The sequence below is a fragment of the Acartia tonsa genome, chromosome 15, assembly GCF_053477335.1.
Source record: "Acartia tonsa isolate MP-2025a chromosome 15, ASM5347733v1, whole genome shotgun sequence".
Lineage (NCBI taxonomy): Eukaryota > Metazoa > Arthropoda > Copepoda > Calanoida > Acartiidae > Acartia > Acartia tonsa.
In genome coordinates, this window is record NC_137274.1 from 14124327 (window position 1) to 14144167 (window position 19841).

The window sequence follows — 19841 nt, forward strand, 5'->3', positions numbered from 1 at the left end:
GTGAACGGTAAAATGAAAAATTAAAAAATTTATTTTAAATATAGCCCAGGGCTAACAAAACTAGAATTTATCTTATAAATTTTCATTTATTATCCACCAAAAGCTGTCTAAAATATAATGCGATAAATAATTTCTAATTCCTACTTGTATTCTTTATCCCTGTATTCTTTTGACTTTTTTTTTATTTATTTATTTCCAGAAAGTCCGTAAGTCTATTTTAAACATGTTGCTTTTTAAATTTTTTAACATCAAATTTTTATGTGATAAAATTATCTAAATGGTCTGATTTTGGGAATACTGATTCCTAGGACAACAAAGTACATTCTTTAAGCGAAGCATCTCTATAATCAAGTCCTAAAAATGTAAGTATGTAAGTTTTTCCGCAAATTTTATGTTCTGACACTATACAAGTCACAATATTCGTTTGTCCTACCATTTAAGAGCTTAAAAATAATTATAAACCTTCCCTGGACCCTTTTGAAGCTTCACGGCAAAGGCGAATTAACGGTTAGTTAGTAAGATTCTTTGCTATACATACACACACAAACAGTTATACACTCTAATACTTTTATATAAGAAAAAGCAAAAAAAAAATACAGGTAAAAAAAATTTAAGCATTATTTATTTGTGGATTATAGTCAGGTTTCCGCGGATATTATGCGGATAGTATAGCTTAGAACCGGTTCTAATCTAGGGGAAATGAAACGGATTGTTACAAATATTGTAACATGCAGATAGTTGTAAATACAGCGGCTATCATTCCAGCTAACAGTGCTAGAAAGTCCACAAAACTTCTGGATTTTTAAATAAAATTATACACTTTTTATCCAGGGATCTAAAGGGATACGGAAATGGCCGATAAATTGATGTAAATCCCCAATGATGATACACAATTTACCCTTCTGTAGATTGAAATTAGTTGTTGAAACGTTTTGGACATTCAACTTAATGAACCAATGAAAACTCATTTAAATACTTTTTGGAATCTTAAGGGATAAGACAATGAATGATAAAGTGCTAAAAGTAATTCCTAATGATGATAAACAGAATTACCCTTTCTTTAGATTAATTGTATTAGTTGAAAATTTTGAAGAAAAAATTCAATAAAAGTAGCAAAGGCTACGTTTTTTTTAAAACTTTGGTTACTTAAGTGTATAATCTGATTCCTAGATTTTGTGGTGGCGAGGGTGAGGCTGTATGAACTGATGATGGCCCACACAATGATGAGAATGACCAGGGCCCAGTCCCATAGCACTGCTGGTAATATCCTTAATTATATACGTAAGTTTTAAATGTGGCGTTCAAGTCTATACTTTTTTGTGATTTCTCTTGGTTCAGCAATTATTGAGATCTTCAGCTTTAGAAAAAATACCCGCACTACTCTATACAATAGGTGGACTGAGGGCTATAACCCTAGAAGCCTCTAGGGACAGTTAAGGTAGAAGGAAGAGAAAATCGATCATCCCCATTTTTAATCTAAAAAAAATCTTTAAATAATCGGACGGACGGACTGACTGACCAACAGATAGACAGAGTAAATTACACAGAAGCTTCGCTATCAAAAAAAGTAAATTACACAGAAGCTTCGCTACCAAAAAAAGTAAATGCTAAAATTTGGCGGGAAATTTTGTCTTTCTACCTGTTGTGGCCCTCCAAGTTTGCCAGGAAGAAAACTGGAACCAGCAGGATCCTGAAACAGGAGAGTAGTTATTTCTCACATCGTATTATAAACAGCTTTCCGCGGATATAAAACTGTACAATTATAAGATTAAAAACAGTTTTTAGCCCCGAGAAGCAAAAGTATTAAAAAAAAAATCAAATAATTATATCACATAAAAAATTTAAAATGTTAAAAAGTTTAAAAATCAACATATTTAAAATGGACGTAGGGACATTCTGGTGACCATTATAGAGTTGCTACGCTTTCTAAATCAAACCTAACTACTTCAGATATACAGACAGACATACAAAATAAAATTAGTGTTGAGCCGGATTTCCGGCCATTTTCAATATCCGGCTGGATACCGTATATTGAAACTTTCCAGATACCGGATATCCGGCTGATTTATAATGCCGGATTACAGGTTATCCGGCCAGATATCCGGTAATTTGCCAGATATCCGGTAATTTGCATTGGAAATCAGTCTGATATCCAGTATCCGGCCCAACGATAAAAAATCACCTACCTTGCAATAGAGAGATAGCTAAATAAAAGTTTTGGTGACGGAGTCCAAGCAGCTAGAAATGATCCGAAACAAAATCCTAAAATAACAAGGATGACAACATCTATAAAAGCAAATTTCTGAAACCAGAGGAAGGGGTTCTATCATTAGTTGTGTATCTTATTTCATTCTTTTGTGGTAAGCCGAAGCGTTTCAGCTCACCGGTTGCGAGTTCGAATCCAACGAGCCCCTAGCCTTGAAGTATTCTACCAAAACAAACTAGCAGGATTTACTCATACAGAAATTATATTTTAACTGAATACATTTACAATGGGTGGTTACTATATATATACAAAATAGATTATAACAATAAGTTAGGTTTGAAGGGGGTGTGGGAGACAAGGGCGTAGCTGCGGCGGTAGACATCTGTGGGGTAAGCTGTAGTAAAAGGGGAGGCACCATCTCCCGGTTGTATAGTTGCCTGAGGGGCGCGGGGTTCTAAGTGTCCGTGCCCCTCCCCTATTTAGCCAGTCCAATCTGACCGCTGCGCGACGGGGTCATCTGCGGTCATGAGGTGAATGGTGATATAATAGGATTAGTGCAGAAGGCTTGACTTGATAAGCCACTGCGTAGCAACTCTGTAAACTACCCGTCCGTCTGCTGCCGTATTACCACACTTTATCTCATTTATAAAAATACTTAAATAATTGGGTAATGTGGAGGAAACGAAGTTGCAGGTTTCGTCACAGTAGCTTTTCTCTTATTTCTATCCCTTGCAATGGGGGGGGGGGGGGCTCTAACCCTGCGGTGCCAACCTACTTTGAAAATACGACGAAACCCGCAACTTCGTTTCCTTCACATTACACAAATAATTAAATTTGAAATATACATACATACATATATACAAGAAAAGATAAACGAACAATAACTCTTGTAGAATGTCAGAACATCAAAACTTGACTTAAAAAGCAGAACATTTATTTGTCTAAATTGTACATTGAAAACTTGTGTAAATACAGGATACAGTAAAAGTAGATGTTTTAATTTTTTTTGATTCAATTAAAGAAATGCCTTGTTTAAATATTGTACCTTGATATTCTAGGAATCATAATTCCAAAAATTATATATATACAATATATATGTATTGTATAATTTTATACAAAAAAATCAGCATGTTTTAAATTGACTTTCTGGTAACGATAACAGAGTTGCCACATATCCTAAATTGTACCTAACTCTTTATAGGAATCTACTTTTCCTCACTGCTAACCTACAAGTTCAACTAACTCACATACAAATCCACCCCCCCCCCCCCTTCACACCTCAAATTGATCGATTTTTTAAAAATTGTTCATCTGTACGACACTCATTTCTTTATTCTCAATTTTGGCATTTCTATTTAATTGCAACATTAATTCCTAGCGATAAAAAGTAGTAGTAGATTTATTTTCCAGCATAAAAATGACAATAAAATGATATACCGATAAAATAAGCATAAGTATATTTATAATTATATAATTTCATATTTGTGTTAAAAAACTCGCTTACTGTATGTATGCCGTATTGCCATTAAAAAAATTCAAAATAAAGAGCAAAACGAGTGATTGCGCCCCTTTTCTTGCGTAATAAATTATTTTCCAGAAAAAATATCTGTATGACCCATTTCGACGCTAGTGTGGTAATACGGCAGCAGACGGACGGGTAGTTTACAGAGTTGCTACGCAGTGGCTTATCAAGTCAAGCCTTCTGCACTAATCCTATTATATCACCATTCACCTCATGACCGCAGATGACCCCGTCGCGCAGCAGTCAGATTGGACTGGCTAAATAGGGGAGGGGCACGGACACTTAGCAACCCCGCGCCCCTCAGGCAACTATACAACCGGGAGATGGTGCCTCCCCTTTTACTACAGCTTACCCCATAGATGTCTACCGCCGCGGGCTACGCCCTTGTCTCCCACACCCCCTTCAAACCTAACTTATTGTTATAATCTATTTTGTATATATATAGTAACCACCCATTGTAAATGTATTCAGTTAAAATATAATTTCTGTATGAGTAAATCCTGCTAGTTTGTCTTGGTAGAATACTTCAAGGCTAGGGGCTCGTTGGATTCGAACTCGCAACCGGTGAGCTGAAACGCTTCGGCTTACCACAATTTGGTGTCAGCGTGTTTCAATCGAGCCCTACAGAAACTAGCCAATTCTACCTCTGATTGGACCCTTTTGCAAGTAAGGGGACAGTCAGCTGCCAACTGAGAAGCCAACTGACCCGCAAGACGGCCTTTTTAGGTCGATTTTCCATCATTTTGAACGCATTATGTAGGCCTCTGGCCTACGGCAAGCAGATTTAGCCTGCTAAAAGCGCCAGTTTACGGCGTTTTTCCGTACCGTGTGGGAGTAGCGCTAGGTGCGCAGCCACGGTAATCGGATAATTTAGCTCAGACAGCTACAGAACTGAGTCTAGATTGGCAAGTGTAGCTGGGACAAGCCCCAGGACACCCAGGCCAAACCTACGAGATGGACAGCTAAGTGCTGGTCTCCCTGAGAAGGCAATGTGTGGCTGCGAAGCTTCAGCACACAAGTAAGGCCTACCACTGCGACGGATAGCATGAATTTGAGCCAAAGGCACGGCAGGACGGGACATTCCCTGCCGTTACCTCCCAGGATTCGAACCCGAGGCGCTGCAGGAAGGGCCATTCCCTGCTGCCATCTTTCGGGATTCGAACCAGCGGCGCTGCAGGACGGGACATTCCCTGCCGCCGCCATCCATCGACCCTTGCAGGACGGACATTCCCTGCTGCCATTGCTTCCAGAATCACACCTAGAGCTCCTAGTGATAACTACACATAAGTGTGTATAAATGTCAACCAAGTGATAAAAAGAAATATAAAATTGTTGACCCAGTGATAATTGATAAGCTCTAGTGATTTGAAGCTACAGTCTAAGCCACCACCAGAGGTCTACACACACCATGGTAAGCGATACTACCATAGCTGCGGTTCGGCCACCGCCGAAGTTTCTGCCGACCCCAGCCGAGCGGGAGGCCCCCTTGTCTCAAGGGCAGGACCTCCTCTTCCCCTGCCACATCAGGGTGAGGTTCCCTACTCCTGACCTTGCCCAGCACGTACAGGTTGATGCCATGGTAGATTCTGGCAACCGTGTACCAGGGTCTGCTGTTATTTCTGAACACCTCATGCACGCAATGGGCATGCAGCGGATGTTGGTTCCAGACAACACCCAAATCCTGACTGCTAATGAGGAAGGGCAACCCCTTCAGGTAATTGGAAAATTATATGAATTATATATGGCAGTCTCACACACTCTTATACTCCATCTGTACCACGTGACTGTGGTACGGAATCTCTCACACCCTCTGAACCTAGGAGGGTACTTTCTCAAGGAGTTCGGAACTAGGCTCTGTTTCAACATGCAACCCCCCTGCTTGTGGGTGCGTGGGGAGTTTATCCCACTCCGTGGCGTCCCCATAGACCGGGAGACAGCCGAGAGAGAGTTGAGTTACGAGGGGCCTCTGCCAGGTCCACTGCCAGAGCAGCCGCGTGTAGTCGAGAAAGGCACGCACTGGGTGGATGCTGCGCTAAATGCCCACAGGGGGACCAACCTGCTAGCCATGGGAGTGCCCCCAGTACCCAAGGTGCCTCTGGAGAGCCTGCCAACAACGTTTCCTGAGATTTCCAGCCCTCCAGAGCCTATCTTCTCCGCCGACACCTTTATCAACGGCCAGCCATGTCCACCTGGCCCCCTCTACCTGGGGCCCCCAGCAATCCAACCGGCCAAGTCCGAGCCCAGGCCCGTCAAGTCGCGGTCTGATGCACTCGGAGCCGCGCCCAGCCCCCAGGAATCAGCCTCTCCCGGCGCCGTGCCCATCAAGTCGTGGCCGGACGCCCTCGGAGCCACGCATGGCTTTGATGCCTCAGCCTCTCCCGGCGCCGAGCCCGTCAAGTCGCGGCCGAACGCCCACGGAGCCAAGGCTGGCCCCGGCAACCCGGCCTCTCCTAGCGCCGAGCCTGTCAAATCATGGCCGAGCGCCCTCGGAGCCATGCATGGCTCCAACACCTCAGCCCCTCCCGGCGCCGAGCCCGTCAAATTGCGGCCGGTGGCTCCCCGGAGCCGAAGCTGACCCAGTGCCAGCCACTTACAGGCTAAGTGCTGTCACTCCAACCAATGGCCAACCACCCCAACTCCGTACGGCCAAGAGGGTGGTCTTGCCTGGCCGCGGTGTCATGGCTGTCCCTGTTGAGCTAGTGGGACACCGCACCAAGGATGCCATCCAGCTGTCTGCCCCAGAACAGAGGTTTGGGGAGTATCTTGTCATACCAGAAGGCCTGTATGCGCACAGGCCTGGCTCCGCCAGCGTATTCCGAGTGCTGGTGGAAAATGAGGGGGAGATGCCTCTCCTGCTGAACGCCGGCCTCCCCGTGGCTGGGGAGCTGGTAAAGCCCGACATTTTGGAGGTCTCCGACAAGCCTCCCCCTCGCATCCATTCGTTCCAAGAGCCTGTTGAGCCCCCAGATATGCAGCAGCTGTGGGCAGCCCTTGAGATGGAGGAGAACGAATTTCTGCGCAAGGACCCCCTGCTCAAGAAGGAGGTCTGGACCCTGCTGTCAGAATACAGGGATGTCTTCTCAAACTCTACCCCCGGCTGCACTGATGTAGTAGAGTTACAGCTGCGCCTCAAGCCAGGGACCCAGCCGATCCGCAAGAGATTTCGGGATCTGAACCCTCGGCAGGAGGCTGAGCTGGAGAAACAACTGGACACATGGTTGCAAGAAGGAGTCATAGAGCCTTCGGACTCAGCCTGGAGCAGCCCCCTGGTGCCTATCAAGAAGAAGGACGGGAGCACCCGCTGGGCTGTCGACTACAGGGCCCTCAACAAGTGTCTTGAGCTGGACAGCTACCCCTTGCCCAGGATCCAGCAGCTGGTAGAACGAGCTGGGGGACACCGCGTCTACAGTGCCTTAGACGCGGTGGCTGCGTACTACACCATCCGACTGTCCGAGGACAGCCGGCCCTGCACCGCCTTCACCACCCCCAGAGGCTTGTACTAATGGAAAAGGATGCCCTTTGGCCTAGCTACTGCACCATCTGTCTACTCCAGATTTATTGCAGGGGTCCTGAACCCATTGGGCACGGCCAACCTCCAGTCATATCTTGATGACGTCCTGACCTTTCACCAAGATACCTGGGCCCACCTGGCTAGGCTCCGGGAGGTCTTGGAAGCCCACCGCAGGGGAGGAATCCGCCTCAAGCCAGCCAAGACCAAGCTGTTCCAAGCCAAAGTAGACTATCTGGGCCACACCCTCAGCCGTGAGGGGATAGCCATGCAAGAGGATTATATTGACCGCATCCTTGACTGGCCGGCCCCCATCACCCCCAGGGACCTGCTGGCGCTCCTGGGGTTCTTTGGCTACTACCGCTTGTTCATCCCCGAGTATGCCGACCTCACCTACGAGATGAATCGGCAGAAAACGGCCAAGACACTGACCTGGACAGCCGAGATGGAAGCCCAGCTGGTACAGCTCAAGGACAAGTTTCGCCAAGCCCCCATCCGAGCGCCACCCAGGTTTGACTTACCAGCCGTGTTCCAGCTCACCACAGACTTCAGCAGACGTGCCATCTCTGCCATACTCAGCCAATGCCAGGACGGCAAGGAGAGGCTCATTGCCGCCGTGGGGCGCAAGACAACCGACCCCGAGACTCGCTACCCGTCCTGGAAGGGAGAGATGGCCGCCATCATGTATGGAATTCGGAAATTTCACGGCATCTTGTCCTACCGTAGCTTCCAGATCAACACTGATTCCTCAGCCTTGCTACAGATGAAGTCACTGAACACATCCACAGGGATGGTGGCCCGCTGGCAGGAGGAGCTAGCGGCCCTAGATTTCACTGTCTGCCATCGTCCTGGCACCCAGAACACCAATGCTGACGCCCTCAGCCACACCCTTTGCCAGCTAGGGGAGCCCGCAGCTGGCAGACCCTCCGCAGCACGGCTGGATCCGGCCCGAGTCTTAGAAGCACAGACCCAGGACCCAATCCTGCTCCGTGTCCGCCAGTGGGTGGCCGACGGAAAGGCCCCAACTAAGGCTGAGCTACGAGGCAAGGACAGGAACGAGCAGCAGTATGCCAGCCGATTCGCAGCCCTGGGACTCGATGAGCATGGCTGCCTCACCACCACCGACCAGACCCTGACAGGGGAGAGGACAAGATACCTGCTGCCTTCGGCACTCCAGCAGGACACGTTCTTCCTGGCCCATGGAGCCCCCATGGCTGGGCACTTTGGAATGGACGCCACTATTGCCCGCGTCGCCATGCATTTCTGGTGGCCCAACCTGTCCCGTGACATCCGCCTGATGGTTCAGACTTGCTCTGAGTGTGTACAGAAGGTCACCAAGGAGAGGCTGAAGTTAGGAATACACGTGCCCTCCCGACAGGGGTATCCACAGCAAGTCCTGTTCATTGAACTGGTGGGGCCCCTACCAGAGACGCCAGCCGGGAACCGCTACATCCTCACCTGTCAGGATGGGTTCAGCCGGTTTGTCAGCCTCTACGCCATCCCCAACAAGCGCACTCTCACGGTGGCTGAAACCCTACTGCACCGCCACCTGGCCACGTTCAGATGCCCCCTGAAGATCCACTCCGACAATGGGATGGAGTTCACTGGCCAGGTATTCAAGGAACTGGCCTCCAAGCTTGAGATTGGCCTGACACATCCACCGCCCTACAACCCGCAGTCCAACCGGGTGGAGAGGTTCCATCAGACGCTCAACACAGGCATGCGGCTGTTCCTGGATAGAGATGACAACAACTGGGAGCCACACTTGCCTGCCATCGCCTTCGCCTACAATACCAAGGCCTGCAGATCCACGGGCGTGACCCCTTTCCTGGCCTACTTTGGGAGAGAGGCCAAGCTCCCGGTGGACTTGGTAATCCGGCTGCCAGACACTGAATATGCCTCAGTTCCAGCCAACGTCCAAGCCCTCCTGCAACGATACCACGCCGTGTACGACGCAATCCAGCAGCGAGAGGAGGGAACCATCTGAAGGAGCGCGGCCGCTTACGAAGGCACGGCCAAATACGAAGTTGGAGACCTGGTCTGGTATCTGGCCCCCCGCCTGGTGCCAGGGAAGTCAGCCAAGATTACCAAGAGGTGGAGTGGCCCTTGGAAGGTAGTGAGACGGGCCACAGACGTCCACTACGTCATCAAACCTGCCTCTCCAACAGCCAAGATCTCGGAAATCACCGCGCATGTTGGCCGACTGCGCAAATACATAGGAGATGTCAACGCCCAGCAGATTCCAACAGACATCCAAGGCGACCTGGACGGCGACGAGGACGCCACTGAGCTGCCAGCCGGAGCTGCGGCGTTGCCAGCTAGTGAACTAGGACAGTTTCCAGTGTACCAGCCGGCAGCCTAGCGGCCAGGATCGTGACCCGGTAGAAGAGAACCTGCAGCACCAACCCAACGAACCACCGCTGGCGCCGCCAGCCCCAGAACCGCCTAGGGATGCAGTCTGGAACCCTGATGCTGACATGGAGCCCCTGCCTGCCAGCAGCGAGCCTACAGGAGAAGAAGCGGCCACTGAGATGGAAGTGGCGGCCCCAGAGGGTGAAGCTGAAGCGATGTGTCCCCTGCAGATGACAGCCGTCCCCATCCGGGTGGGAGCTAAGAGGCCGAACAACCTGGACAAGGCAGGCGCCCCCATGGAATTCTACGCGCCCTCTTCCATCGTTGTTCCCCCCTTGGGAGCCTCTAGAGTGAGCCTAGGCCTCCGTGTTCAGTTACCAGCCGAGACAGAGCTAGTCCTGCAAACAAGGCCAAACTTCCAACGACGGGGCCTGGCTGTCGCCAACCCTCAGCTGGAATCCAACCGGGAGTTGACAATGCTGATATCCAACCACAGTCAGACCGAGCAGCGAGTGTCCCGCGGAGCCTGTATAGCCAGGGCTGTCCTGCACCGAGCTGTGCCCCAGGAAGATGTTGTCGTTTGCAGACAGAGGCTGCCGTATCCCCAGGTTCAAGGCCTGGTGGCTCGGGAGCCCCGCAGCCCTTGAAGGGGAGGTTGTGGTAATACGGCAGCAGACGGACGGGTAGTTTACAGAGTTGCTACGCAGTGGCTTATCAAGTCAAGCCTTCTGCACTAATCCTATTATATCACCATTCACCTCATGACCGCAGATGACCCCGTCGCGCAGCGGTCAGATTGGACTGGCTAAATAGGGGAGGGGCACGGACACTTAGCAACCCCGCGCCCCTCAGGCAACTATACAACCGGGAGATGGTGCCTCCCCTTTTACTACAGCTTACCCCACAGATGTCTACCGCCGCGGGCTACGCCGTTGTCTCCCACACCCCCTTCAACCTAACTTATTGTTATAATCTATTTTGTATATATAGATATATTTTGTATATATAGATATATTGAGTTCGAGATGTCGTACGAGGTGGACCACCACCTATATGTGCGCATGCTCGTGTTCAGCTGATTTTAATTTCTGCTGAATCAAGATGTCATTTTACACGCAGACACGGCCACGTTAGGATGTTAAGCTTTTTATACAGTAATTTTCTTCTGTTCTTTAAAATCAAATTAATATAATTTTTTAAAATTAGTATTACGTTTTTTAAAGTTGGCTTTGTAATGGATTTGTGGTATATGGAGTTATGCTACATTTCCTTAAATCGTGTAAGTTTTTGTGATTCAGCATGTAAATAGGGTGTACTAGTGTTATTTTACTATTTTGTACTGGATAACCAGATGATAATTTAAGGAATTTAGTGGATTACCACGTAAACTTCGATAACCTATTTTTTTATTTGAAATATAAAATGAATGTCTATTTTTTATTGCAGTCGTTAAAAAAGTGTGCTAGTGATTTAGCTGTTTTCTTTAGTTTTGTGTAAATTGAAAATGTGTTTTCCACGTGGGTGGTGCTACAAATCTGACAAATGTAGTCAATCTTGTTTTTTTAATTAGATGAATTTGAATTTGATGAAAGTTTTCATTTGCATTTCTACGGTATTGGTTACTAAATTTGCGGCATTTTACTGAGCTTTTGATATCCACGTGGTTTGCTATTTTAGCTGAAGAAAAAGAATATTTTCGTGCTTCTTATGTATCATGTCTTATTTTGATTTATTCCTTAAATCCCAAGATTCTGGTAGAGGCGTAAAGATATTATTTTTTTGTAGTACTACATCTTCTATCCTATTATATAAAATAATAGTTTTTTTTTGTTTGTAGCAAAGGATTTTACTAACCGCTGAACCGCTATGGTTCTAATTTAGATTGAAGCTTCTTATAGGTCCTGGGATGTTTTAAGCTATTTTTCTCCCCTTTCATATCCTTTCGAATATAACTAGTTATTAGGTACGCAGCCGCTAGTTTAATAAAAACAGTTTACGTTGATATATACAACAATATTTTTGGTATAAATATACACACGTATAACCAATTTAACTAGACTTTTCATTAATAAGACTGTTCATGAATTGAAATTAGTTACCTAAAAGTGTTATTTCTTGTTTTATTACAGAACATGATCATTAAATGTTTCTCGACCTTTTCTTGCTATGAAAGTGTGAAGAGTTAAAGTTAGTATGTGTTGGATTTGTGTTTTTTTTTTGGAATATATACTGTCGAAGCAAGTACGTTGACTTTGTGTTATACCTTACCAGAAGCAGTTAACTAAGTTTTATTAATATTCATTATAGACAAACGTTGTCATTTAAATGCTATGAAGGTTGATTATCGCATAGTATTATTTCCGTAGATGGTATGGTGAGGAATTATGTGATTATTTATAGTTTAGTTTGATGTGGTGTTGATTCTGTGATTTTAAACTATAATTCATGGAAAGTTGTCTGTAATACTATATGATGTATGATTTTTTCACCATTTATGGCAACTGTTTCTAATCCAGCGGAAAAAAGTTTTAGGCATTAATTAAATTTCACGTCGTAGTTGTTATCTTAAGTAAACAATTAAATAATAACTCTTTAATAGTCTTGGTGTAAGTGCCGCTCTTTCATGTACAGTCCACTTTTAATGATTACTATGAGTATTACTATCCGGCCGTAAATGACTATATTCTCGCTAAGATAGTAGAATGTTTAAAAGATAAGTAAATACCTAATACGTTTGATATTAACAATATATTAGGATTAACTTATTTTGAAAGGTATCTCTATATTTTACTATTGTCTTCGTTCTATTATAATCGACGGAAATGAAAATAAATAAGATGAAGTCGTTGTCTGTTATGGGCATTAAAATTTTTCATACTTTTTCAACTTCAAAATGAAATTTAAATATAAGGTCGTTCTGGCCTCCAAAAAATATGGCTTATTTTTGGCAATTCTATGTTTAATTGTGATCTTCTTTTACGTTAATTTTTTATATTTAGTAATTGTTTGTTATCATTGTGATTAAAATAATTTTGGGGGGACATTACATGGTTTTCCTATATTGCTATTCTTGGTATACAATTTTTATATATTTGGAAAACCTTGTAGTGTCGCCCTACTAAAATTCGCAAGCTCTAGAAGATTATTCCTGAAGATAGACCACAAAGCAATTATTCAACACACGGCTAAAGAAGATATGATTTATTCTGCACAATATTTTTTAATCTAATATTGGAATTGTTTATTTATTTCCAAAGAAGTTAAGACACCTTCTTTGTATCCGACATTATTTTAAAGGAAGGACACCTTCTTTACTAATATTTCATTCTTTAATGTGTTATTTCACTTTATGGAAGTTAAGTCCTTAAATACAATTCCGACAGAGATTACAATTTTCGTTTTTTATGGTTGTAAATTTTTCTTTTTCTTGTTATAATATTTGTAATTCCTTAATATTATCATCATGTTATTTCTGGTTATAATTGATATTTGTTTCTGTTTTTTTTTTCAGGCGCTATTTGTATGTCATACTTTGACATTAATATTGTATTTTTTTTGTAACTGTTATAATTGTATACATCGTGTTTTAAATGTATATGTTGTCTTTAAAAAATTATAAAACCAAATAAATAATTAAACTATATATATATAGTAATCACCCATTGTAAATGTATTCAGTTTAAATATAATTTCTGTATGAGTAAATCCTGCTAGTTTGTTTTGGTAGAATACTTCAAGGCTAGGGGCTCGTTGGATTCGAACTCGAAACCGGTGAGCTGAAACGCTTCGGCTTACCACACTAGCTTATGTATTAATGCTCACCTATAGAGTGTGGAATGAAAACCAGAATAGGTGCAAATAACTCCTTGTCCGATAAGGTTGTGTAGGAAAATTCTGAAATAATTCAACATTATTTTTCATGGAAGCTTATGCAACCAGAGAGGGAAAGGACAATGGGCTGTTTATTACACTAGTTCTAAAAAGTTTTATGATAACGTTTTCTTATTCGTTTGCTTAAAAACTTTTGGGACTTTTAATGAATTTTTATTGGTTGGTTTATTAAATTGAGTGTTCAAACGTTTTAACTACTATATTTAATCTGCAGAATGGGTAATTTATCGTGTCATACTTTAATTAATCAGCCATTGTCTTATAACTTTAGATCTCTGTTATGCAATAGTTATTTATGAACTGTAATAGAGAAAATCTAGAGACGTAATCTCTAAATCAGCCAATAGGAGAACAGTGGAGGTACATTCCAGGCATGCCATTGGCTTACATTGTTTATAGGTTTTATTCGCATAATGAGTCAAATTTAAATTTGAGCACATGAAAAATCCTTTAATAAGTTAACTATGAATAGTTGAATTCCTTAGGATAAATTTAGCTTTCTGGAGATCATCCTTAAAAAATTCGTCGCTTGATTACTTTAGTGTAAAAATATACAAAAAGGTGTTTGTCTGCTATATGAATCACTTTTTGGGTTTGGCGAATTTTGAGGTCAGATGGACCATCTAGATATGTTATATCTATTGCTTATGTGAATTAGATTATATGTTTAAATAAAATTTCCAATATGGCTTCAAAACCGATCTAAATCAGCTGGATTAGAAATAGCTCTCAGCCATACTGAAAAATCATGTATTATATTGATTACAGACATTTTTCTATGATAATAAACTAAATATCATAAAGTAATACCAGTTTTATTAGCCTTGAACTTCGGCCTCTTTGGACTTATGTTTTAATCTTATGATATTTCATTTTAATATGCGTGGAAAGCTCTAACTGTGCATGGTACAGAGTTGCGCCTGTTTTGGGCCAAGGCATTTCCACCTACTCTAACTATTTATTTTGCGCATCTGACATAGCAGTAGGTATGATTTTTAACGTCTTCAGTTATGACGAGATTCGAACATATCACCTTTCTGACAACTGGCCGATAAGGCACAGTCGCAGTCAAAGTTTAATAATTTCATAGGTGGATCCTTAAAAAAAATTAGGATCGCTGCTCGCTGGAGAGGCAAAATTAATTTTGTAAAAAAATAAAAATCCTCCAAAATCGCATAAAAATCTATAAAGATTAAATATAATCATAAAAGGGTTATCAACAAAAGATTTTATTAAATTTTGTAGATTTTTTATGTGATTTTCGAGGATTTTTACAAAAAAAAAATTTGCCTCACCAGCGGGCAGCGACCCTAATTGTTTTTTTAAAGAATCCACATCAGATCCCATATAAAGCTTACCTGTATATAAAAACGGGAATGGAAGAAAAGTAATAAAACTTTGAAGAAAAATCCAAACAAAATTTGTTAAATTCTATAAAAAAATGAGAGTCTAAAAATATTTTTAAAAGATTCTCCATAATTGAGGTCAGTTCGCAGGGAGGGCTGTTTATTACACTAGTCCCCAAAGTTTTCATATTAACGTTTGCAAAACAAGTTTGGGAATTTTTGTTCAATTCGGTTCAACTGCTAATTGTAAGGGATAATTTTTTGTATCATCATAAGGAATGAACATCAATTTATCGGCCATTATCTTATCCCTTTAGATCCCTATTATTTTTTCTATCTTATTATCTATCGATTTCAAACTAGTTATGATGATTCATGTAACAATTAGGAGTATTCTAGAAATCATAGTACTTCCATAAATAATTCTAATTCTTTAAATAATGTTTTTGTCCGTCTTTCTGTCTGTCTGTCGGTTATGTTATGACTGAGGTTGCCGATTTTTATGCAGCACTGGTACCCAAAGTTTTATTGTGCGTTGTCTTATTAAATGGCTCTAAAACTTTGGGTACTTGGGTACTATTATAGATTTTTGATTGTTTATTAATGTCTTTATCTTGATTTACAGTAGGGATAATCTTGTTTATTATCAATGTGAATGTATAAAAAAATTTTGTCCATTGTCTTATCCCCTAAAATCCTTGCGCAGTTTTTTTTAGTAGCGAAGCTACTCTATAATTCGAAATATCCGTCCGTCTGAGACAGAATAGGGGAAACGTGATTTTCTCGGCTCCTGTTTAAGATAGAAGGCTAAAATTTCTTGTTTCCCATTAATATAGAGCATAATTAAGTATAAAACATGGATGCCAGTCGGACCCCTTTTTAGCAGGTTTTAGGCTATTTTTATATTTTTCTAATTTTTCTCTATATCTTTGGTGTTTATGGTCCGATTTTCAAAAATTTTCAGTTATAGATATCAAAATTAAATTTCCTGTCGTTTTAAGAAAAAAAACATGGCAGTCAGACTGCCTTTTAGCAGGGTTTGGGCTATTTTTATATGTTTTACATATTTCCCTATATCTTTGGTGTTTTTGGTCCAATTTTCAAACTTTTTTGGGATGTCAGAATCAAAATAATTTTTCCCATTGTTATAAGCATCTTTTATGTTGTCATCTTACAAAATAAAACAAGGTTTCGTGTTTATTTTCTCCGGTAAATCTATTCTTGATTTTTAAAAATACACTTTAAATCTACTTGTACATTCCCATCTTATGGATGTTGTCATCCTTAATTTAATAGAATTTTCTTTTTTAATTTCTCTTAATGATTGATTTAATGATTTTTACTTTAATATTCAAGGAAAACTGTCTGTAATACGATGATAAACATGATTTTTCAAGTTAGCCTAAGAACCAATTTTAATCCAGTGAATATTAATTGGTTTCGAATCCAAACTGGTAAATATTTTTAAACTTTTCCTGGGAGTATTTTTGTTGAGATTTTCCATATTTCATTCGTTTTCTACGTTCCTCATAATAAACCTTAAATTAATTTTAGAAAAACTTTGATTCTTTTTAAAAATCTGTATGTTTGTCTGTTGGTCCGTCTGTTTGTCTGTCTGTTTGTCTGTCTGTTTGTCTGTCTGTTTGTCTGTCTGTTTGTCTGTCTGTTTGTCTGTCTGTTTGTCTGTCTGTTTGTCTGTCTGTTTGTCTGTCTGTTTGTCTGTCTGTTTGTCTGTCTGTTTGTCTGTCTGTTTGTCTGTCTGTTTGTCTGTCTGTTTGTCTGTCTGTTTGTCTGTCTGTTTGTCTGTCTGTTTGTCTGTCTGTTTGTCTGTCTGTTTGTCTGTCTGTTTGTCTGTCTGTTTGTCTGTCTGTTTGTCTGTCTGTTTGTCTGTCTGTTTGTCTGTCTGTTTGTCTGTCTGTTTGTCTGTCTGTTTGTCTGTCTGTTTGTCTGTCTGTTTGTCTGTCTGTTTGTCTGTCTGTTTGTCTGTCTGTTTGTCTGTCTGTTTGTCTGTCTGTTTGTCTGTCTGTTTGTCTGTCTGTTTGTCTGTCTGTTTGTCTGTCTGTTTGTCTGTCTGTTTGTCTGTCTGTTTGTCTGTCTGTTTGTCTGTCTGTTTGTCTGTCTGTTTGTCTGTCTGTTTGTCTGTCTGTTTGTCTGTCTGTTTGTCTGTCTGTTTGTCTGTCTGTTTGTCTGTCTGTTTGTCTGTCTGTTTGTCTGTCTGTTTGTCTTTCTGTTTGTCTGTCTGTCTGTTTGACAGTCTGTTTGTCTGTCTGTTTGTCTGTCTGTCTGTTTGTCAGTTTGTTTGTCTGTCTGTTTGTCTGTTTGTCTGTTTGTCTGTCTGTCTGTCTGTTTGTCTGTCTGTCAGTCTGTCTGTCTGTTTGTCTGTCTGTGTGTCTGTCTGTTTGTCTGTTTGTTTGTCTGTCTGTTTGTCTGTCTGTTTGTCTGTCTGTTTTTTTGTCTGTTTGTCTGACTGTTTGTCTGTCTGTTTATGTGTCTGTTTGTCTGTCTGTCTGTCTGTTTGTCTGTCTGTTTGTCTGTCTGTTTGTCTGTCTGTTTGTCTGTCTGTTTGTCTGTCTGTTTGTCTGTCTGTTTGTCTGTCTGTTTGTCTGTCTGTCTGTCTATCTGTCTGTCTATCTGTCTGTCTATCTGTCTATCTGTCTGTCGTCTGTTTGTTTGTCTGTTTGTCTGCCTGTTTGTCTGTCTGTTTGTCTGTCTGTTTGTCTGTCTGTTTGTTTGTCTGTTTATCTGTCTGTTTGTCTGTCGGTTTGTCTGTCTGTTTGTCTGTCTGCTTGTCTGTCTGTTTGTCTGTAAGATAAAGTGATTATAAAACTTTGGGTACCAGTCCAATGTCCCCTTGCGGGGTACTTACCGATAGCGGCAGAGCTAGATATAAATCAGCCGCGGCTAATTGTATAATTAGTACAATTATCATCAGATAGATGGCAGCTGTGTTGCTACTCAAATATTCTCTAAATCAGACAAATAATCTCAGTTATCAATATTTAGACTCATCAAGGAGGGGGAGTGTACTGTTAATTAAATTAATTAATACTGTAAATTAAAAGGGTACCCAAAGTTTAATAATAAAGAATAGCTTTAACTTTGAGTTCTGTAATTAAATTTTAATTGGTTCCCATCTAGTAGTGTAGAAAGTCTTGAATCAATAAATTTAATCTACAAAAGGGCTAATTTGGTAATCATCACTTAGTTTCAGTGTTGCGGAGCCGGAGCCAGGAGCCGTGGAGCCGCCATATTTTACCGAAGCCAAAGCTGGAGCCATAATTTTCGTAAAAAAAACTGGCTCCGGCTCCGGACTAGATAAATAAAGAGATTTTTTATAAATTATAATTTGGTAACTATGTTTTGTCATGTGCAAGTGCCCCTTTCAAGTTTAAAAGTCTATTTTTATAAAAAAATGAACTTTTAAAACCTTCAAAAGTCAAAAATAGACGTGGGAAAAACATATGTCGAGTTTTTCTTGATTTTAGGTCGGAGCCGCGATCATCACAGACGGCTCCGCGGAGCCGGAACCGGAACCGGAGCCGCACCAAAATCAAACTTCTCCGCAACGCTGCTTAGTATGTATATAAATTTATCGCCCATTGTCTTATCCCTTATATTTTGTAACTTAAGGTGTCCAAACTTTTCAACAAATAATTTTAATCCACAGAATGGTTAATTTGGTATGCTATTAATTTATCGACCATTGTCAAATTTGTTAAGATTTTTAATATTATTAATGTATTATAGTGGTTGAAACGTTTGGGCACTAACCTTAACAAACTATGAACTAAAAAGGATATATCATTGAAGTCCCCAAAGTTGTTAAGCCAATGAATAAGAAAACGTTATTATAAGACTTTTAAAACAGGTTTTTCTCATTTGTTGGCTCAACAACTTTGGGGATTTTTATTCAATTTTGATGGTTGGTTCATTAAGATAAGTATCCAAAGGTTTTAACCACTTATTTGAAATTTGTGTATCATTACTGAAATTCGTTACTAAACTGAATAGGCAGAATATTAATGTAAAAGTCTAAACGAATTTGCAAGTAAATCGGTTGCAAAACTGCCTAAATATATGATACTCTTTAAGGACATACTTACATTTTTACGACTTGATTATAGAGATGCTTTGCTAACAACGTTGAACCTTGTTGTAATAGGAATCAGTATACAAAAAAAATCAGATGAATCGGATAATTCTAACATACAAAAGTTTGTAGTCAAAACAAGTAAAAAATCAGCATGTTTTAAATGGACCTACGAACCTTCTGGTAACGATTTTAGAGTTGCTGCATTTTCTAAGTCGTAGCTTATTGTTATAGGAATCATCATGCAAAATTTGAAATCGATAGGACAATTCTATCATGTGTAAAAATAAGATTATCCCTAGAAGTATTGTCGTCAGCTCCCAGTGGGGGTTCTTCATGGAAAAGCTTGGCACATAAACTCTATATATTCCATTTCAAACAATTATTTTCTGTGATTAAACCTATGGAGGGGACGTAATGCCAACTTTAGTCTATACGTCCTTCCTTTCTTTTTATGACTCGAATCTCTTCCAACGACAAAAATAGTTGGGGGTATGCCTTGGCCCAAAACAGGGGCAACTCCTTACCATAAAAGGTTAAGACTTCCATACAAAGAGCATGTAATCAAATGGTTGACTGCAAGGGTTGGTATGGTAGCACCTTAAAACCTACGGGGAGGGGGGTGAATGGGATTTAACAGCCCCCCCCCCCTCCCCAATAAAAATCAGGATGTTTTTCGCATTCATAAATGTATAAACTAATTTTTATACACAGAAGGGGTAGTTTTGTGTATCAACTTTAGGGATGTACATCAATTTATCGACCATTGTATTATCCCTTTAGATCTCTCTTTTTTTTTCCCTCCCCCCTTTCCCCTTAAATTTTTTTAATGATATTGATGAATCTATTTATCAATTGTTTTTTCCTGATTAAAAATGCCAATTAATGATGAAATAAAGAAACTAAGACCCTAAAACAGAATTTTC

The 19841-nt window shown here is 41.3% G+C and overlaps 1 protein-coding gene and 1 long non-coding RNA gene across 2 annotated transcripts in view; both read right to left on the bottom strand.

Moving 5' to 3' along the window:
- Nucleotides 1–604: 604 nt before the first annotated feature.
- On the bottom strand, nucleotides 605–16085 carry LOC145307186 (uncharacterized). The gene is made up of 5 exons (XR_013875332.1): nucleotides 14838–16085; nucleotides 13411–13482; nucleotides 2187–2262; nucleotides 1640–1690; nucleotides 605–1268 (listed from the first exon to the last, which is right to left on the bottom strand). It is a non-coding gene; the product is annotated as an uncharacterized LOC145307186 (long non-coding RNA).
- A 170-nt stretch (nucleotides 16086–16255) lies between these two features.
- Nucleotides 16256–19841, bottom strand: part of LOC145306925 (uncharacterized) — an 18285-nt gene continuing 14699 nt past the window's right edge. The window contains exons 10-13 of the mRNA XM_080149263.1: nucleotides 19781–19825; nucleotides 19214–19275; nucleotides 17692–17791; nucleotides 16256–16363 (exon numbers count right to left, since the gene is read on the bottom strand). Coding sequence (XP_080005389.1) covers nucleotides 16256–16363; nucleotides 17692–17791; nucleotides 19214–19275; nucleotides 19781–19825 — 315 coding nt within the window. The remainder of the gene's footprint in view (nucleotides 16364–17691; nucleotides 17792–19213; nucleotides 19276–19780; nucleotides 19826–19841) is intronic.